The following is a 15,534-nucleotide window of genomic DNA, read 5'->3' as shown; positions in this document are numbered from 1 at the left end:
GTTTTTTGTTTGTTGAAGATTTTAAGATTTATAAAGTATACAGTATTCTTTCTGTATATATGCCTACACACCAGATCTCATTACGGAGTTTTCTCATGTGGTTACTGGGAATTGAACTCAGGACCTCTGGAAGAGCAACCAGTGCTCTTAAACTGAGCCATGTCTCCAGCCCTGTTTTCTGTATCTTTACTAGTACAATTTTTCTTCCTGAGGTAGAATCTAGCCCACACTGGCCTTGAACACATATGGCCCTCTTGCCTTAATACCAAGTCTGGGCTTATAATTTCTTATCTCAAATTAACATTGAGATAAAATTAAATTTTGAGATTAAAATTTGAGATAAAATGCTTTTTTGGATTTCATTTTCAAAACCATTTTGCTGGGAGGTGATGAGGCTGAGTTGAGCCTTCAGTGACCTGAACCATTTCATACTCAGCTGAGTGTAGGTTCTCCAGTGTGACAGCTCTGTGTTGGATCTTATGTTTCTCTCATTTTGTTTATACTTAAAAAACTCTCCAGAGCTTACTGTACCTTTTAATCCCCTTGGAGTTTTGTTTTTATTTTGGATTTTTATTACTTTTTTTTTAAAATTAGGAATATATTTATTTGTTGACCAAAGGACATCTTGTAGGAACAGCGTTCTCTCTTATGTAAATTCTGGGGATTGGATTCGGGGTCATCAGGCTATAGCAGAAGCTGCTTTATGTGCTGAGTCATCTCACCTAGTACACTGGTTTTGTTTTTAAATATTCACCTGTTGTTGGTTTTTTAGGAATTTCCTTCCCAATGTCCAAAAGACAAATATATGGTTTAAAAGTAAAGGGTCTCTTTTTTTTCCTTCTGATAGATTCTAAATTGAAAGTTTTATTTTGTTAAAATAAACTTTTTTTTTAACATTCTTATTTCAAGCTTTCTTCAGGTGTACAGGACTCTGGTTACTCTGAAATTGTAATTGTCTATGTTCCCATCATGTCCTCACACTCCCAGCTCCTTGCATTTAATTTTGTGTAGAAGTGGAAGTCTGCTTGACAACCATTCTAAACAGCAGCCTTTGCTCCAGAGGACGGACACCCTTGGGGATATGTGTGGAGAGTAATGAGTAGAGCTTTCTCAGACAGTCCCCGTCATTCTTTGCTTTGAACTAAATGCATGTGATTAGGTCGCAGCTCAGAGATAGATGACATGTTTAGCACAATGAAGCCTGGAGTTCAGTCTCCACCACCCTTCTCAGAGACAGATGCCCTTGTGTTGTAGCTTGCTTTCTGTTGCTGTGATGGCCACCATCAAAACCAAGTCAGGGAGAGCAGGGTGTGTTTCAGCTCACCAACTTCTAGTTCATCGTTGAGGGAAGTTGGTCAGGACAGGATGAAGCAGAGACCATGGAGCTGCCCACTGGCTTTTTTTTTTTTTTAAATACAGCCCCCGTCCACTGTGGACAGTGGGCTGAGCTCTTCTACATCAATTAGCAGTTAAGAATATTCCTCAGCTGGGTGCTAGTGGCACATGCCTTTAAACCCAGCACTCGGGAGGCAGAGAGGCAAGCAGATCTCTGTGAGTTCAAGGCCAGCCTGGTCTGCAGAGTGAGTTCCATCCAGCACATGCTCTAAAGCTACAGAGAAACCCTATCTCGAAAAACCAAAAAAAAAAAAGAAAAGAAAATTTGTCAGACTCTTTAAGCTAGTTTGATGGCGGCTGTTCTTCAATTGTGTGGAGATGACAGTCTGGATTAGCCATCACTGTTGATAACCTTCTTATCCACAAAGTATCAAAAACAAAACAAAATCCCCACTACATTTCCTTCTGAAAGAGTTCCCTTTGAAATGTTTCTGTTTGTGTTGTATTGGATGGCCTTTTGTGGTTCCAGTTGTATACACATGCCAGTAGCTGTCACTAGGGTACTTCAACAGTGTATCCTAATTCTGAATGGCTTTCACTGGACCGTCTTTCTGGTTCCTAAACATTGTACTTCTTTGGTTTAAATGTACCTAGTTACCCTTGTCTTCCCCATGTGCAGCACCTTTCTCAGCTGGCATCTTACCTGTGCTGCATCGAGTCTGTTTCACGTCCTGCATGGATCTGTTCTGCCCAGCATAAATACGGACATAAATGCAGTCATACCTGTGACCACTCTGCCTGGTATAAAATCTTTTAATGGAACATCATGATTCTTTTGGCAACCCTTCTGCCTCAGTACTTCACAGTTTTTACAAAATTTCTATGGTCCAGCTTCTCCCCCCCTGCTTTCAGGTCAGTGGTGTCCCCTTGCCGTAAACTGCTAGAGTGCCGTTTCTTTCCATCGCTCTGCGGTGCTGAATATACTGTTTCCCCCCGCCCCCCATGACATTGTAGGCCCCGGGGGGGCAGTAGCAACACCTTTGCACATTCTTGCCATTGTAGCTGTTGCTAGTGCCAGGCATAGTGGTGAAACAGCTCTGTTATTTAGCCCGGGCACTCTTGGAAGCCAGAAGCTTTAGAACATTGGGTAACTGTTACCAGGCAACGGGACGAGCTTAGCCTCTACTGAGCGCTCGCTATTGTTACCTGGTAATTCACATTGCTGCAGGTTGTTGTCTTTGAAGAACGTTGGTTTGAGGAATGGTTTGATTTGCTTCTGGCTGTGTTTGGTATCTCTTCTTGGCTGATCTGGCACACACGTTTCCTTTTTAGCATATTCTGTAGAAGAACAGAAGAATCTCACAAACTGCCCCGATGGAGAAGTTTTTGAACAGAATGGTCCAGTTTATCAAGCATGTCAGTTTCCAGTTTCCTTGCTTCAAGATTGCAGTGGTGTGAATGATGCTGATTTTGGCTATTCCAAAGGCCAGCCTTGTATTCTTGTGAAAATGAACAGAGTACGTACTTCTTTTACCTCCACTGCAGCTCGTTTCTAGCAGTCACCTGTACATGGGGTGCAGCTGTGAAGCTGATAGCTGCTTTTTAGGCTTCTCTGCCTGAGTTCATGCCTTAGTAAGTGTCATCTTACTGGAATAATTCACTGAAAAGGCTAGCAGTACTAGTTAATGCTTTAGGGGAAATGAATATGGCCAAGGTTCATAGTTTAATTGTGGATTTTATGTATTTTTCTAAATAGTACTAAAGCTTATAGTGGTATGTATAATTAAATAGTGGGGATATAAATAAACCATATACTAATGAGCACAATACAGTGTTGTAGTTATAGCCAGTGCTAGTGGGATGTTTTAACAAGACTTAACTAAGACCGTAACAGTAAGCCAGAAGGAATGTGGAACTTGATCTGTGCTGTAGGTAAGGAAATACATTCATTTTATGAGGATGTCTTCAATAACACCGGCCTGCAGCATCTGGCCTCACTGTATTTGCTATATTGCTGAAAATCTCCTCCTGTTCAGAGGACCACCTTCTGAGTTTATATTCTTAGAAATGGCCTTTGCATGATGGGACTCAGAGATCTTGCTCGCTTTAAAGGCTGACTTTGCAGCTCACAGGACAGCTTCGGATCCAGCTGGCAGCATTTCCCAAGTGCTTCCAGAGCTATGAGTAGAAAACAGGGGCTGCTGTCCATGCCTTTCTACAGGCTTCCACGGCTTGACGTTTGGAGGCCTCTTTACGTCTTGAAAACCTTTGAATTTGAATTCAGAATGCAAAACAACAACAAAACCTTAGAAGATAGAGCGGGTGATAAAGTCACTTGCCACCAGCCTGAACTGAGTTTGGCTTTTTATTACCCATGTGGAAGAAGAGAACCAAATCATGGAATTTGTCCTTGGTCTTCTACATATATCCCCTACACACACACACACACACACACACACACACACACACACACACACACACGAATAAATGAAAAAAAATTTTTAAGTAGATGGATGACTACAGTTCTAAAAGATCCAAAGGCTGGGATTACAACTCAGGTTTAGTGTTTACCTAGTATGGTCAAGGCCCTGGCTTTGGTCTTATCACCACTAAAACTTACTGTGGTGGGGAGGGATTCTTCTCAGTATGTGCCATTAGGAGAAGGGATAGTTTGAACATATTTCATAGTGAATATTGTATTGTAAGTGAGTGTGGCAGTGCATATCTGTGATCTCAGCATTTGGGAGGTGGAGACAGGAGTATCCTTAAGGCTAGCCTAGGCTATAAGCAAAATCCTTTCTCAAAACAAGTAAACAGAATAGTTTGTTATATTCTGCCCCTGTAATTTAAAGGTTTGTTGTTTTAAATGTGGCAAGTATATGACTGCATTGCTTCAGTACAGTCCTTAACTACATTGGAAGGTTGGTTTTTATGTTGTAAAACACAGGTTAGTATAGCTGAGTTGAATATACAGAGTAGTGCTAATCTCGGTTGCTCTGCCCTGACCCCCAGCAACAGAAGAGGAGGTTCCATTGCATTTATGTGTGTTGACTATGTTCTTAACCTTAGATAATTGAATTAATACCACTGGGAGTTCCACGGATTCTCTGCACGCCAAAGGTTAGTATTTCAGTTACTAATGCTTTCATGTTTCTTTTTCTTTTCCTTTTCCTTTCTTCTTTATTATTTTGTTATTGTTATTATTATTCCCTTTGAGACAGGGTTTCTCTGTGTTTCCATGACTGACCTTGAACTCAGATCTGCCTGCCTCTGCTTCCTGAGTGCTTAAGGGTGTGTGCGACCACCACTCAGCTTTCATGTTTTTCAAATACTTAAAAATAAGCATGACCAGATTTTTTAGGGTAACCCTGTGTTTGCTAATACACTATTTTGTTTGTTCGTTTTTTGGTTTTGCAAGACAGGGTTTCTCTGTAGCTTTGGAGCCTATCCTGGAACTAGCACTTGTTGACCAGACTGGCCTCGAACTCACAGAGATCTGCCTGCCTCTGCCTTCTGAGTGCTGGGATTAAATGCGTGCGCCACCACCACCCGGCCATCTAATATACTATTTAAAAGCACAATTTCTACTTGTTTGTTCTGCCCGTATTTATTCACATACACTGCATTTCATCAGTCTTAGGATGTGTTTTCTAGTTTAGTAATGAAGTTGGCATTACAACCCCAGGGGTCCTGTTCTGTATCAGGATTTTTTTTTCAAGTCTTAAAAATTATCAGTGTCACCTGATAATTAATGAAATCTGCTATTTTTCCTTAAGGTAGAGGTGCTCTTTTGCTTCTGTTTTGCTTTTTTTTTCTCCTTAGGAAAGTGCTGTGCACTTCATCCTGTAACTTGTTTTCTTTCCATGCTACAAATACAACTAAGACAAATGTATAAATGATGAGTAAAAAGTCTAAAGAAGCACATTTAAGCTCGAAATTTGTCACTGTACTGATATTAGTGTCCATCTCCAGCTGTATGCAGAATAAACTAAGATGTTGCATTGAACTTGCTCTTAACGTTCAGGAGAAAACATAATTTCTTAAGTCAGAGATGAATTTCTTACTTGGGCAGAAACTTTGCCGTGCAAACATCGTCATGCCCCAGAATCACTTGGGCTTGTTGGTCCCCAGTCCTATATGGGGAGAGTCCAGAATTTGTGCTCCTGAATCCCAGGTGCTGCTGCTGCTGTCCAGGCCTCACTGAGTGGCTGCTTTGGCGCTGCCCTTTGATGGTTAGCCAGTGTTTGGAGGGATTGAACAAAGCCTGTAGCTCCTTCTAGGTGAGTGCGGAGATTACAACCAGAGACAGGTCACTTTACCTCTGCATGCCACACTCAGTTCTCCCAAGAATCTTAGAGAACTAGAATCTTAACTAGGCACAGTTTTACATGCCTATAATGTCTGCACTCGAGAGGACGGGACGGAGAATTAAAAGTTTGAAACTAGCCTGAGCTACCTGTCTGTGCCTGGCCTTTAATATGAGCTCTTGGGAAACCAAGGCAGGCAAACCTCAGAGTTTGATGCCTGGTCTGTATAGTGGGTTCTAGGCCTGCTAAGGCTACCTAGTAAAAACCCAGTATCCCCAAATTACACAAAACAATACAAAACCCTACCTTTGGGGGTGGGGAGGGCATAAGCCTGGTGTGGTGATGTACGTCTTTAATCCTGGCACTTGGGAGGTTAAGGCAGGTGGATCTTGGTGAGTTTGGGCCTACATAGTGAGTTGCAGGACAGTCAGGGCTACATAATGAGACCCTTTCTCAAAAAGGGGGTTGATTTCAAATAAAACTACATGCATGTCACATGTTAGCTGAAGGCTTTTTGTTATTTGATGTTTGGTGTGTGTGTGTGTGTGTGTGTGTGTGTGTGTGTGTACTTGTGCAATAGCATGTGTGAGATTAGAGCTTTATCCTCTGAACCATCTCATCTTCCCAGTAACTGAACTTTTCTCTATAAATTCTTCTAAAACTCTACTTACCATACACTTCTGCGCTCTTAGCATGAAAGTCACATTAGTGCCAAGTTTAAAGTAAATTAGTTAACATAGAAACATTCTCATCAGTATGACTTCTTCATGTAAAATGTTAAAAACAATTTCTTGGTTTTTCGAGATATGGTTTCTCTATGTAACAGCCCTGGCTGTCCTGGAACTTGTTTGTAGTCCAGACTGGCCTCGAACTCTCAGAGATCCGCCTCCCTCTGCTTTCTGAGTGTTGGGATTAAAGGCATGCTACCACTGTCTAGCATAAAATGTAAAATTTTAAGCTCTAAGGATCAAACCGCTTACACCTGCGTGCTAAGCATACAGTGCTGGTGAGTGACAGCTGCCAGGAACACCCCTATTAGGGACACCCTAATGGGTGATCATTCTTAAATGTGGCCATTGTTTCTTAGTCATTATCTACTGGTTTTCCTGTCATTTTATCTAGGTCATTAGAACTTGGGTTTTCTTTTCTCTTTTTGCTATCTGTCTTGCTACATGATGATAAATGCTATAATCCAAGCTGGACTACATAGCCAGAGCCTGTCTCAAAAAACAAAAGCCTACGGAACATCAATGGAAGGGAGGGTGTCGTCTGTGTGCCCAGTGCTGTCCCTGCCTGCTGCTTATGAGTGTGGTGATTCTGCTGTGCATGTGCACGCACACACATGGTCACGAAGTAAAGAAGCAGAGAGCAAGGCTGCTGTCTGTGCAGTCAGAGTTTGTCGTTTCTTTGTGCTCTCAGAAGTAGACACCACAGACTGGCCTGCAGATGGACGGTAACACTTGTGCTCAGCACACACGGGAGTCTGAGTTAGTTCATCCAGATCAAAAGCCGAGGTGTTGAGTGATGCTTGTGAGCTTGGGGCTGACTTGTTGGAGTTGTTTGTCTCAGTGCCAGGAATCCACTTGGGCGCCATGCATGGCATGTGTAGACACAGATACTCAGTGACTGACTGGCTGGAACTTGGTGCTTTTCTCTATTTATTCATAGGAACTATGAATTCTTTTTCTGTTTGTTGCATGGTGGTTTATCCTGATTACAGTTATGGTTCTGAACTGTAATGTAGCCTCTACCTACTTCTAGGTCTGAGTGCTCCTCTTTGGTTGTTAGCTTCTGGACGCTATTGCTTAAAATCTAGAAGCATAATATTTCATTCATTAGGGAAGCCTCGGCCCAAACTAACTGGTCTGTTTGCTGTCAGTGTCAAAGAGCTGGCTTTGCAGTTCATAGGCAGCGTCACCCACTGTAACTGAGAAAAGACTCCTAGGGTATATTGGGAATATAAGAAGTACCAGGATAGTTTATGTTGAAACATTTGATTATGTAATATTTATAATCAAGATGAGCAGTCATGTGGTAATGCATGCCTGAAATCTTAGCACTTGGGGAGGCTGATATGGGCAGATTGCCGTAGCTTTAAGACAAGGCTGAGCTACACAGTGAGACCTGTCTCAACAGCAAAGACAAGCAGTTCTCAGAAACACTTGTAATTAATGTGGCTGAAGCAGTTTCATCATAACTAGGAACTGTCAGTAATTGTAAACATATTTGAAAAGTCTTTCCTGTGACCTAAAAAATGATTTCTTTTGCTTTCAACTCTAGGAAAATAACATAGCAAATATATCAACTTATCCTGACCGGGGAGTTATAGACTTAAAGTATTTTCCATACTATGGGAAAAAACGGCACGTAAGTATTTAGAGTCATCTCTTAGGAAACTGCATGTACTGAGATGTGAGATGGCCCCCCTGTGATAGACACAGATATGTTGTCTCTTGTTCGCCATACACGTTTTCTGTTGGTTCCTACAAATGGGGAGGACTAGTGGAGACCACGCTGACAGCACAGCAGAGCTGTATCCAGACTCAAGGGTGGCTCTTTTCAGAATACTGCTTTTGTTTTTGCTCAGAAAGTTGTAGGTACTCTTCACAGGTCAGATGTAAAAACTCTTTGTTTAGACACAGGATTTGTGATTTTAAGATTTTGAAATATAAATATTCAGAAAACCATAAAGTTTTGTCATGTCTTTAAACTTACCTTAAAATTCTTCCCAACTCAAAATGCCTAGAATAGTGTGTTCTGAAAGCATGCTAGCAGATCTTAACATGTTATCTTACCTGTCTGTGCATCATCGGGCTAAATGACAAGCATGGCTGCCTTGTGAGGGCTATGCTGTGGCTTCTCAGCCCTTCTGTCTCCTGCTTCTGTATGCTTCAGAACTAGGTCTGGGATGGGGGAGGACTCGATTGGAGTTTGTTTGTTTGTATAGGGTTAAGTTTCTTTGTATTTTTTTGGAAGATAGTAGATGTATTCTATTTGAAGTCATATAGGAAAGGTCACTATTGACTGAGTCCATTACTATGTGTTGACCACAATCTCTTGGCGTGCTAGGCCAGGCTTCCACACTGTAAAGTTAGACTTTTCTTTTGTTCTTCAGTAAGTATGTATGGAGAACATAAACTTTGTATGTCAGCTATTTGGAAAGCTTTAGCATTTGTTATTCTTGCCTGAATCAGTTATCAGTAGGCTTGTACCTACAAACAGCCATAGTGATCGCAAGGAACAGTAGTGGGTGCATATCCCAGTTATGCCAGACAAAGGGTGTGTGTAAGTGAAATGATTACAGTAATGTGTAACTGAGCCCATAGTGGATATACATCATCTTTAAGATTTTTGGAACAGCTAGAATCTCATAAATACATTTGTAAGTGGAATGTGCTAATATGTTGGGATCAGAATGGAATTGCCAGGGATCAGGACATCCAGAGGTTGAATCAAACGATGCAGTTACCAACAAGATGCCCTCAAAGCTGTGCTAAGGGAATAGCCATAGCAAGAAGGAAGGTAAAGAAAACAAGGTAATAGGCTAAGTTCACAGACTTAATATTACAAGGCAAATAAGAGATGGTAGGGTATGTCTGTAATCCTGAAACAAGTGGCTTGGAAATATGAAATCAGCCTGGGCTACAAATTGAGACCTTGCTTCAAAGAAGTTGCAACTGTGTTTCTAAGTGTAGGTGAATTTACCAAAGAATTGTGACTAATATTTGTTCCTCCATTTGCTAGGTTGGGTATCGACAGCCCCTAGTTGCCGTCCAGGTCATCTTTGGATCTAGTTCTGTCAAGAAAGAAGTAACAGTTGAGTGCCAAATTGATGGACCAAAGAACCTAAAAAATAAGGATGACCGTGACAAGTTTTTGGGACGAGTTGTGTTCAAGGTCACAGTGAGCCCCTAGGAGTAGGGTGTCTCCACAGAATAAACGTCTGTCCCCATTTTGTATCAGCTGGACCTGCCATTCTAGGATGATGAGGCCACCTTGGAGGAGGTGGTGTGGTACACACTGGGATGACATCATAATGTGCTTCCAGATCATAGTGTTCAGTGTCCTCTGAAGTAACTGCCTGCTGCCTCTGCTGCCCTTTGAACCAGTGTACAGTCGCCAGATAGGGACCAGTGAGCTCCCAATTCCAAACATGCAGAGTGGGGGGTCTCGTCTTCTGTGTGTAATTGCCAAACGTCTAAAGCTTCATGTGCTGTGCTGTGTAAATATTTCATGGATTTAACACTGGTAACTGTCATATTTTGATGCCAACAAAGTTTAGGGATAAAATGGTACCTTGCCAACATCAAGTGACTTTAGCTGCAAGAAATGTGTGAGAAGTTCTGTATGTGAGGAGGAAAAAGAAAATAAAAGTGGATCTCAAAGTATTAGCTTCCATTCTGTGTGTGTGAGTGTGTGTGTCAGTGGGCTTTAAATTACTTTTTACATGCTGAATGAGACTGGATATTTTATTGAGAGGACAAGCTTTCTGTTGTAAAACATTTTAAAACACTAATGGGCTGATTTTGAGTGATGGAATCAAGTCTTCCACATTCGTGTTCCGTAGACCATGGATGAAACAACATTTTAAGATAGACAAGTGTACGCCAAGTTTTGTTTTGTTTTGTTTCGTTTTTTGAATGAAATTAAATTCCCAAGACATAAATTGTATAGTTTCTTAAATGTCTTGTTACTGCTTTTATTTAGCAGAATATGGACCCTAATAAAAATATAAATTGTGAAATACAAAAACTTCAAATTGGTTTGAAGCTCAGGACACATGTGGCTGCTACCCTGGACTGTCTGCCCCTGCACTCTTACCTGAACTTTTGCAAGGACCAGAACTGTCCTGAGAAAAGTATCTTCCATTTGACCTGTGGGTTTCATTTATTTATTTAATAAAAGGTCTAATTGTTTGTGTGTTTGACTGAGAGCATGCGTGTATGTGCACACCCGAGTGCCTGGTGAATGCCGAGGCCCTAAGAGGGAGCTGGAGTTAGTAGATTGTTGTGAGCAGCCACATGGGACTGGAAATTAAACCTAGACTTGGTGGAGATCAGCCGGTGCTCTGAACCCCCTAGCCATCTCTCCAGCACCTCACTTATTTAAATTTATTTTTATTCTATATGTATTGATGTTTCACCATGGGTGTTGGGTTCCTTGGAATTGAGATAAAGACAGGTATGAGCTGCCATGTAGGTGCTGGGCATTGAACAAGGGTCCTCTGGAAGAGCAGTCAGTGCTCCTAATCACTGAGCTGTCCCAACAGTGCCATCCCCTTTATTTTTTATTTTTAGGGGCTGTTTTATCATGGTTGGTGCAGGGCCACTTTTGGAGGTTTTCTGTGGTCTGCAAGCCAGGCCTGTTAGGACAGAACCCAGCTGGCTCAGGTTGGCTATTTGGAAAAGCTGAAGGGATGAGGTGGTCTTCAACTCAGGGAGAGCTTCTATACCCCTGGAAGGAGCTCTGCTCGGGGCTGCAGCAGAACTCGGGAATTCTTCCCAACTTAAACCTTTTCTGGACTTGGGGTTTGTTTTTTTTTTTAATGTGTGTGTTTGCGCATGTTCTTTATGCCTTTTGATCTTGCTATGTGGCTTCAGGTGGCCTTGAGCCAAGTCATTATCTTAGTCACTGATTTATTGCTGTGAAGATATATCATGACGTAGGCAACTTATAATAGAAAACATTTAATTATTATAGTGGTGGGGAAGATGGCAGCATGCAGGCAGGCACTGGAGCAGTAGCTGAGAACCACATCCTGATGGCAGGCAGAGAGACTCTGGGCTTGGCGTGGGCTTTTGAAACCTCAGCTCTCAGCTCAGCGACCCACGTCCTCCAGCAAGGCCACACTTCCTACTCTTCACACAGTGCCACTCCCCGGTGATTGAGCTCACGTATATGAGCCTATGGGGCCATTCCTATAACCTCAGTCATCCTGCCTCAACTTCCCAGTTCACATTATCAATGTTAAAGTAAGGCCTTTAATCCCAGCATCCAGGAGGCAGAGCCAGGTGGATCTTTCTAAGTTCAGGCCAGCCTGGTCTACAGAGTGACCAGCGGAATAGATTTGTAACCCACAGTGAGAATGATGTCCCAAGTGAGGTAGATTTTGAAGAGAAGGAACATAAATCTAAGTCCCTAAATCTTATGGTTCCTTTCCTGGTTAAGCTTTGGACTTGATGTTGCCCTGTTGTGACTTCAACTGACCTCAGTTCTTCTGGTTGTTTCTCTTCATCTGCAAAAGTTAGGAGTGCCTGTTTGATTTGACTCATGCTGACTGAGAAGGACAGCCTACTGGACTCTTAAGATAGAAGGGGACATGACAGCCTAGGAATTAGTGTGGTCACACTGGGAGCCCTGCCATGCAAGGGGCACAGACCTGGTGCTCAGGAGAGATCATTCCAAATGAGAGGAACTTTTGTGGTAATGGTGTTTTATTGTGAGGCAAATCAAGTAGGAGCTGGCTCTGTTCTCTGGGTGATGAGTTGGATTTAAGAGTGGAAGAAAGGCAGGCGGTGGTGGTGCACGCCTTTAATCCCAGCACTCGTGGGAGGCAGAGGCAGGCAGATCTCTGTGAGTTCGAGGCCAGCCTCGTCTACAACAGCTAGTTCCAGGACTGCCTTCTAAGCAACACAGAGAAACCCTGTCTTGAAAAACAAAACCAAAAAGAATGGAGGATGGGTGGGTCTGTGTGTGGTGGATAATGAATTGGACTAGGAATGGACTAGGTTTTCTGAGATCTTAGGCTATGCACACAGTTGCTTGCTGTGATTCTGTTTATTTTAACAGCCCCTTCTACAGTCCGTTCACTCAGAGCAGTTTGAGTAACTGGACCAGGGCAGTCAGCTTTGTACATTAGCCACTGAGTCAAGCACTTAACTGTATACTAGATGTCGCTTTGATGATCACTTATCTGGTTGAATCGCAGTGTTTGGAACTAGTGTGCAGTATTTTTTAAAGATTTTATTATGTATAGTGTTCTGTCTGCATATATGCCTGCAGGTCAATAGAGGGCACCAGATCTCATTACAGATTACTGTGAGCCACCATGTGGTTGCTGGGAATTGAACTCAACCTCTGGAAGAACAGCTAGTGCTCTCAATAGCTGAGCCATCTCTCTGGTCCTGAGAATACTTTTAAAAAGAGTTCCAAACTGTTTCTATTTGGGACTGGGAGTTGATGGGTTTATTTTGGTTACAAATTAATGTTGTTCTGTCCCCTTTGAATACATGGGCTTTTAGGTTTGTCTTGTAATAGTTTTCTACAAACTGGCATGTGCGTGCTTCGTCCTATCCAAAGGCTCTACTAAAATTCATCATGGTTTCCTTCAGGTGTTTGGAAATGAGATGAAATTGACTGGTTTGCTTCCTACAAGGTCCAAGTGTAGCAGGCAGGACTGCCTGGCCCTGAAGGTGAAGCCTCCAAGGAGGCCGACTCAGATTCAGGGGGGAATACAAACGGTGTTTGTCATCTTCCATTTTCAAAAGAATAAGGGAATAGGTTTTGAATTCTATTTACATTTGGTTGCTTAGAAATCCTGGGTAAGTTGCTTAACTGACCTACAGTTTTCTGTAAAATGAAAGTAATCCCACCCTTGAGTGTCTAAAGCACACTGTGAGAACAGACGTAACTACTGTGTCACTGAGTGGTGTGCCTGCTTCTGATGCTGCAGGTTTCTTGAGAGCATCACTGCAAACAGAAGACTACCTGGTGACTTACTGCTGGGTTGGAGCATGCATTTGTGGTCCAGAGAGAGGCGTGGGAGCAAAGGCAGAGGTTAGAAGTGTTTTCCTGCTTAGAAGCTCACAGGAATGTTTGGATGTCAGGAGGAGCCATGCATAGTGTCTGGAACAACAATCCATGCGTGGTCCAGATGTGGGCTGTTGTTAGAAGTGACGTTCCACGTGTGGTCTAGTTGTGAGCTGTGGTTAGAAGTGACAGTCCACGCGTGGTCTAGTTGTGAGCTGTGGTTAGAAGTGACTGACCCACGCATGGTCTAGATGTGGGATGTTAGAAGTGACAATCCACGCGTGGCATAGATGTGGGCTATTAGAAGTGACATTCCACGCATGGTCTAGATGTGGGCTGTGGTTAGAAGTGACAGTCCATGCGTGTTCTAGATGTGGGCTTGTTAGAAGTGATGAGATGGACTTGCATTTTAGAAACAGCTTCCAGACCTTGAAGAAGGCTGAGGATCCTGACCCTGAAGCTTGGAGTTTGAACAGGTGCTCTTGTTTTTTAGGGTCTTTATGGCTCTAAGTGTAACCGTTCTAGCGGGAGGGGGAAGGGCACAGTGCAGAAGAACCCAGGAAGCTAGAAAAGCAGAGTACTGGGCACGTGCCTCACAGGAAGGAGACTGGCCCCTCCCCTGCCCATGATCTCACACCTCTCCTTGGATCAACGAGCTCGTTTTATTGCTACTCAAAGCCATCCACTTCCCTTGCCACTCAAATCCACACTCTTACAACTTCATACTCTTCTTCATCATGGACATTTAATGCCCCAGAAATGAAGATTCCCACCTCCTCTCACCCTGTAAGCTAGAAAATGACTGAGCATGGTGAACACTGGAGCACAGGTGAGCCATCATCTTTCCCTCCGTCTTCCAGGTGCTCCAGCCACAGAGAGCCAAGCTCTTCAGAAATCCCCACCCCCCACAAGGTAACTGGCACAGCACAGGACTCCAGCAAGGGCGCGCAAGAGCCATATCCACTCCTCTACTAGGAGTATTCTTTCCTTACAATTTTGAGGCTGGGGAGATGGCTCGTTGGGTAAAGTGCTTGTTGCAAAAATGAGGACCTGAGGGGGCTGGAGAGATGGCTCAGTGGTTAAGAGCATGGCCTGCTCTTCCAAAGGTCCTGAGTTCAATTCCCAGCAACCACATGGTGGCTCACAACCATCTGGAATGAGGTCTGGTGCCCTCTTCTGGTCTGCAGACATACACACAGACAGAATATTGTATACATAATAAGTAAATAAATATTTTTAAAAAAATGAGGACCTGAGTTCGGATGCCCAGACCTGCACAGATGCTCAGTGTGGGGCTGGAGAGATGGCTCAGCGGTTAAGACACTTGTTCTTTGATTGCCAACACCTACATGGTGGCTCCCAACCATCCAAAGGAAAAAAAAAGCCAGACTGGTGTAGCCTGTGTCTGTTAACCCCAGTAGTGGGGCAAGAGGAGATGGAGTCAGGGGGATCCCAAGTGCTTGCTAACCACCTAGTCTCAAAAATGAAGTCTGCACCAAGCGGTGGTGGCGCACGCCTTTAATCCCAGCACTCAGGAGGCAGAGGCAGGTGGATCTCTGTGAGTTTGAGGCCAGCCTGATCTACAAGAGTTAAGTTCCAGGACAGGGTCCAAAACTACAGAGAAACCCTGTCTCGAAAAACAAAAAAAAAAGAAGCTTGAGAGCTAGCGAGCCGGCTCCACTGGTAAAGGCACCGACCACTTGACCCAGAGACCTGAGTTCAAACCTAGCTCCATGTGAAGGCAGAAAGAAAACTGACTCCAGGAAGTAGCCCTCTGGACTCCACACATCTGCTGGTGCTCAAGTGCACACAATGTTACACACACGCGGGCTAGAGATAAAGCTCAGCTGTTAAAAGCATTTGCTATTCTTAGAGAGGCCCAGAGTTAGGTATAGCACCCACGTCAGAGGCACCACGCACAAGCACCTGCTGACCACAGCCTCAAGCAGTTTACACGCCCTCTTCTGGTCTCCATCCGCACCTGCACATACACATATACCCACACGCTAATAAAACAATCTTTAAGAAGGTGAAGAGCAATAGGAAATGACACTGACATCCACCTTTGGCCTCTTACATACATAGGCATACCTGCACACATATGTAGACACCACACACACATGTGTACACACACAAACACAAC

At 43.3% G+C, this 15,534-nt stretch overlaps 1 protein-coding gene across 1 annotated transcript in view; it reads left to right on the top strand.

Annotated features, from left to right (window-relative positions):
* The window catches only part of Atp1b3 (ATPase Na+/K+ transporting subunit beta 3), a 31,029-nt gene extending 20,992 nt beyond the window's left edge, over window positions 1-10,037 (top strand). Inside the window, exons 4-7 of the mRNA XM_005366670.3 lie at window positions 2,668-2,852; window positions 4,405-4,455; window positions 7,923-8,009; window positions 9,387-10,037. Coding sequence (XP_005366727.1) covers window positions 2,668-2,852; window positions 4,405-4,455; window positions 7,923-8,009; window positions 9,387-9,557 — 494 coding nt within the window. The 3' untranslated portion in view covers window positions 9,558-10,037. The remainder of the gene's footprint in view (window positions 1-2,667; window positions 2,853-4,404; window positions 4,456-7,922; window positions 8,010-9,386) is intronic.
* The last annotated feature ends 5,497 nt before the right edge of the window (window positions 10,038-15,534 follow it).

The sequence above is a fragment of the Microtus ochrogaster genome, unplaced genomic scaffold (assembly GCF_000317375.1).
Source record: "Microtus ochrogaster isolate Prairie Vole_2 unplaced genomic scaffold, MicOch1.0 UNK12, whole genome shotgun sequence".
Classification (NCBI taxonomy): domain Eukaryota; kingdom Metazoa; phylum Chordata; class Mammalia; order Rodentia; family Cricetidae; genus Microtus; species Microtus ochrogaster.
Note: the sequence above shows the minus strand (reverse complement) of the source record. Positions and strands in the feature narration are given on the sequence as shown.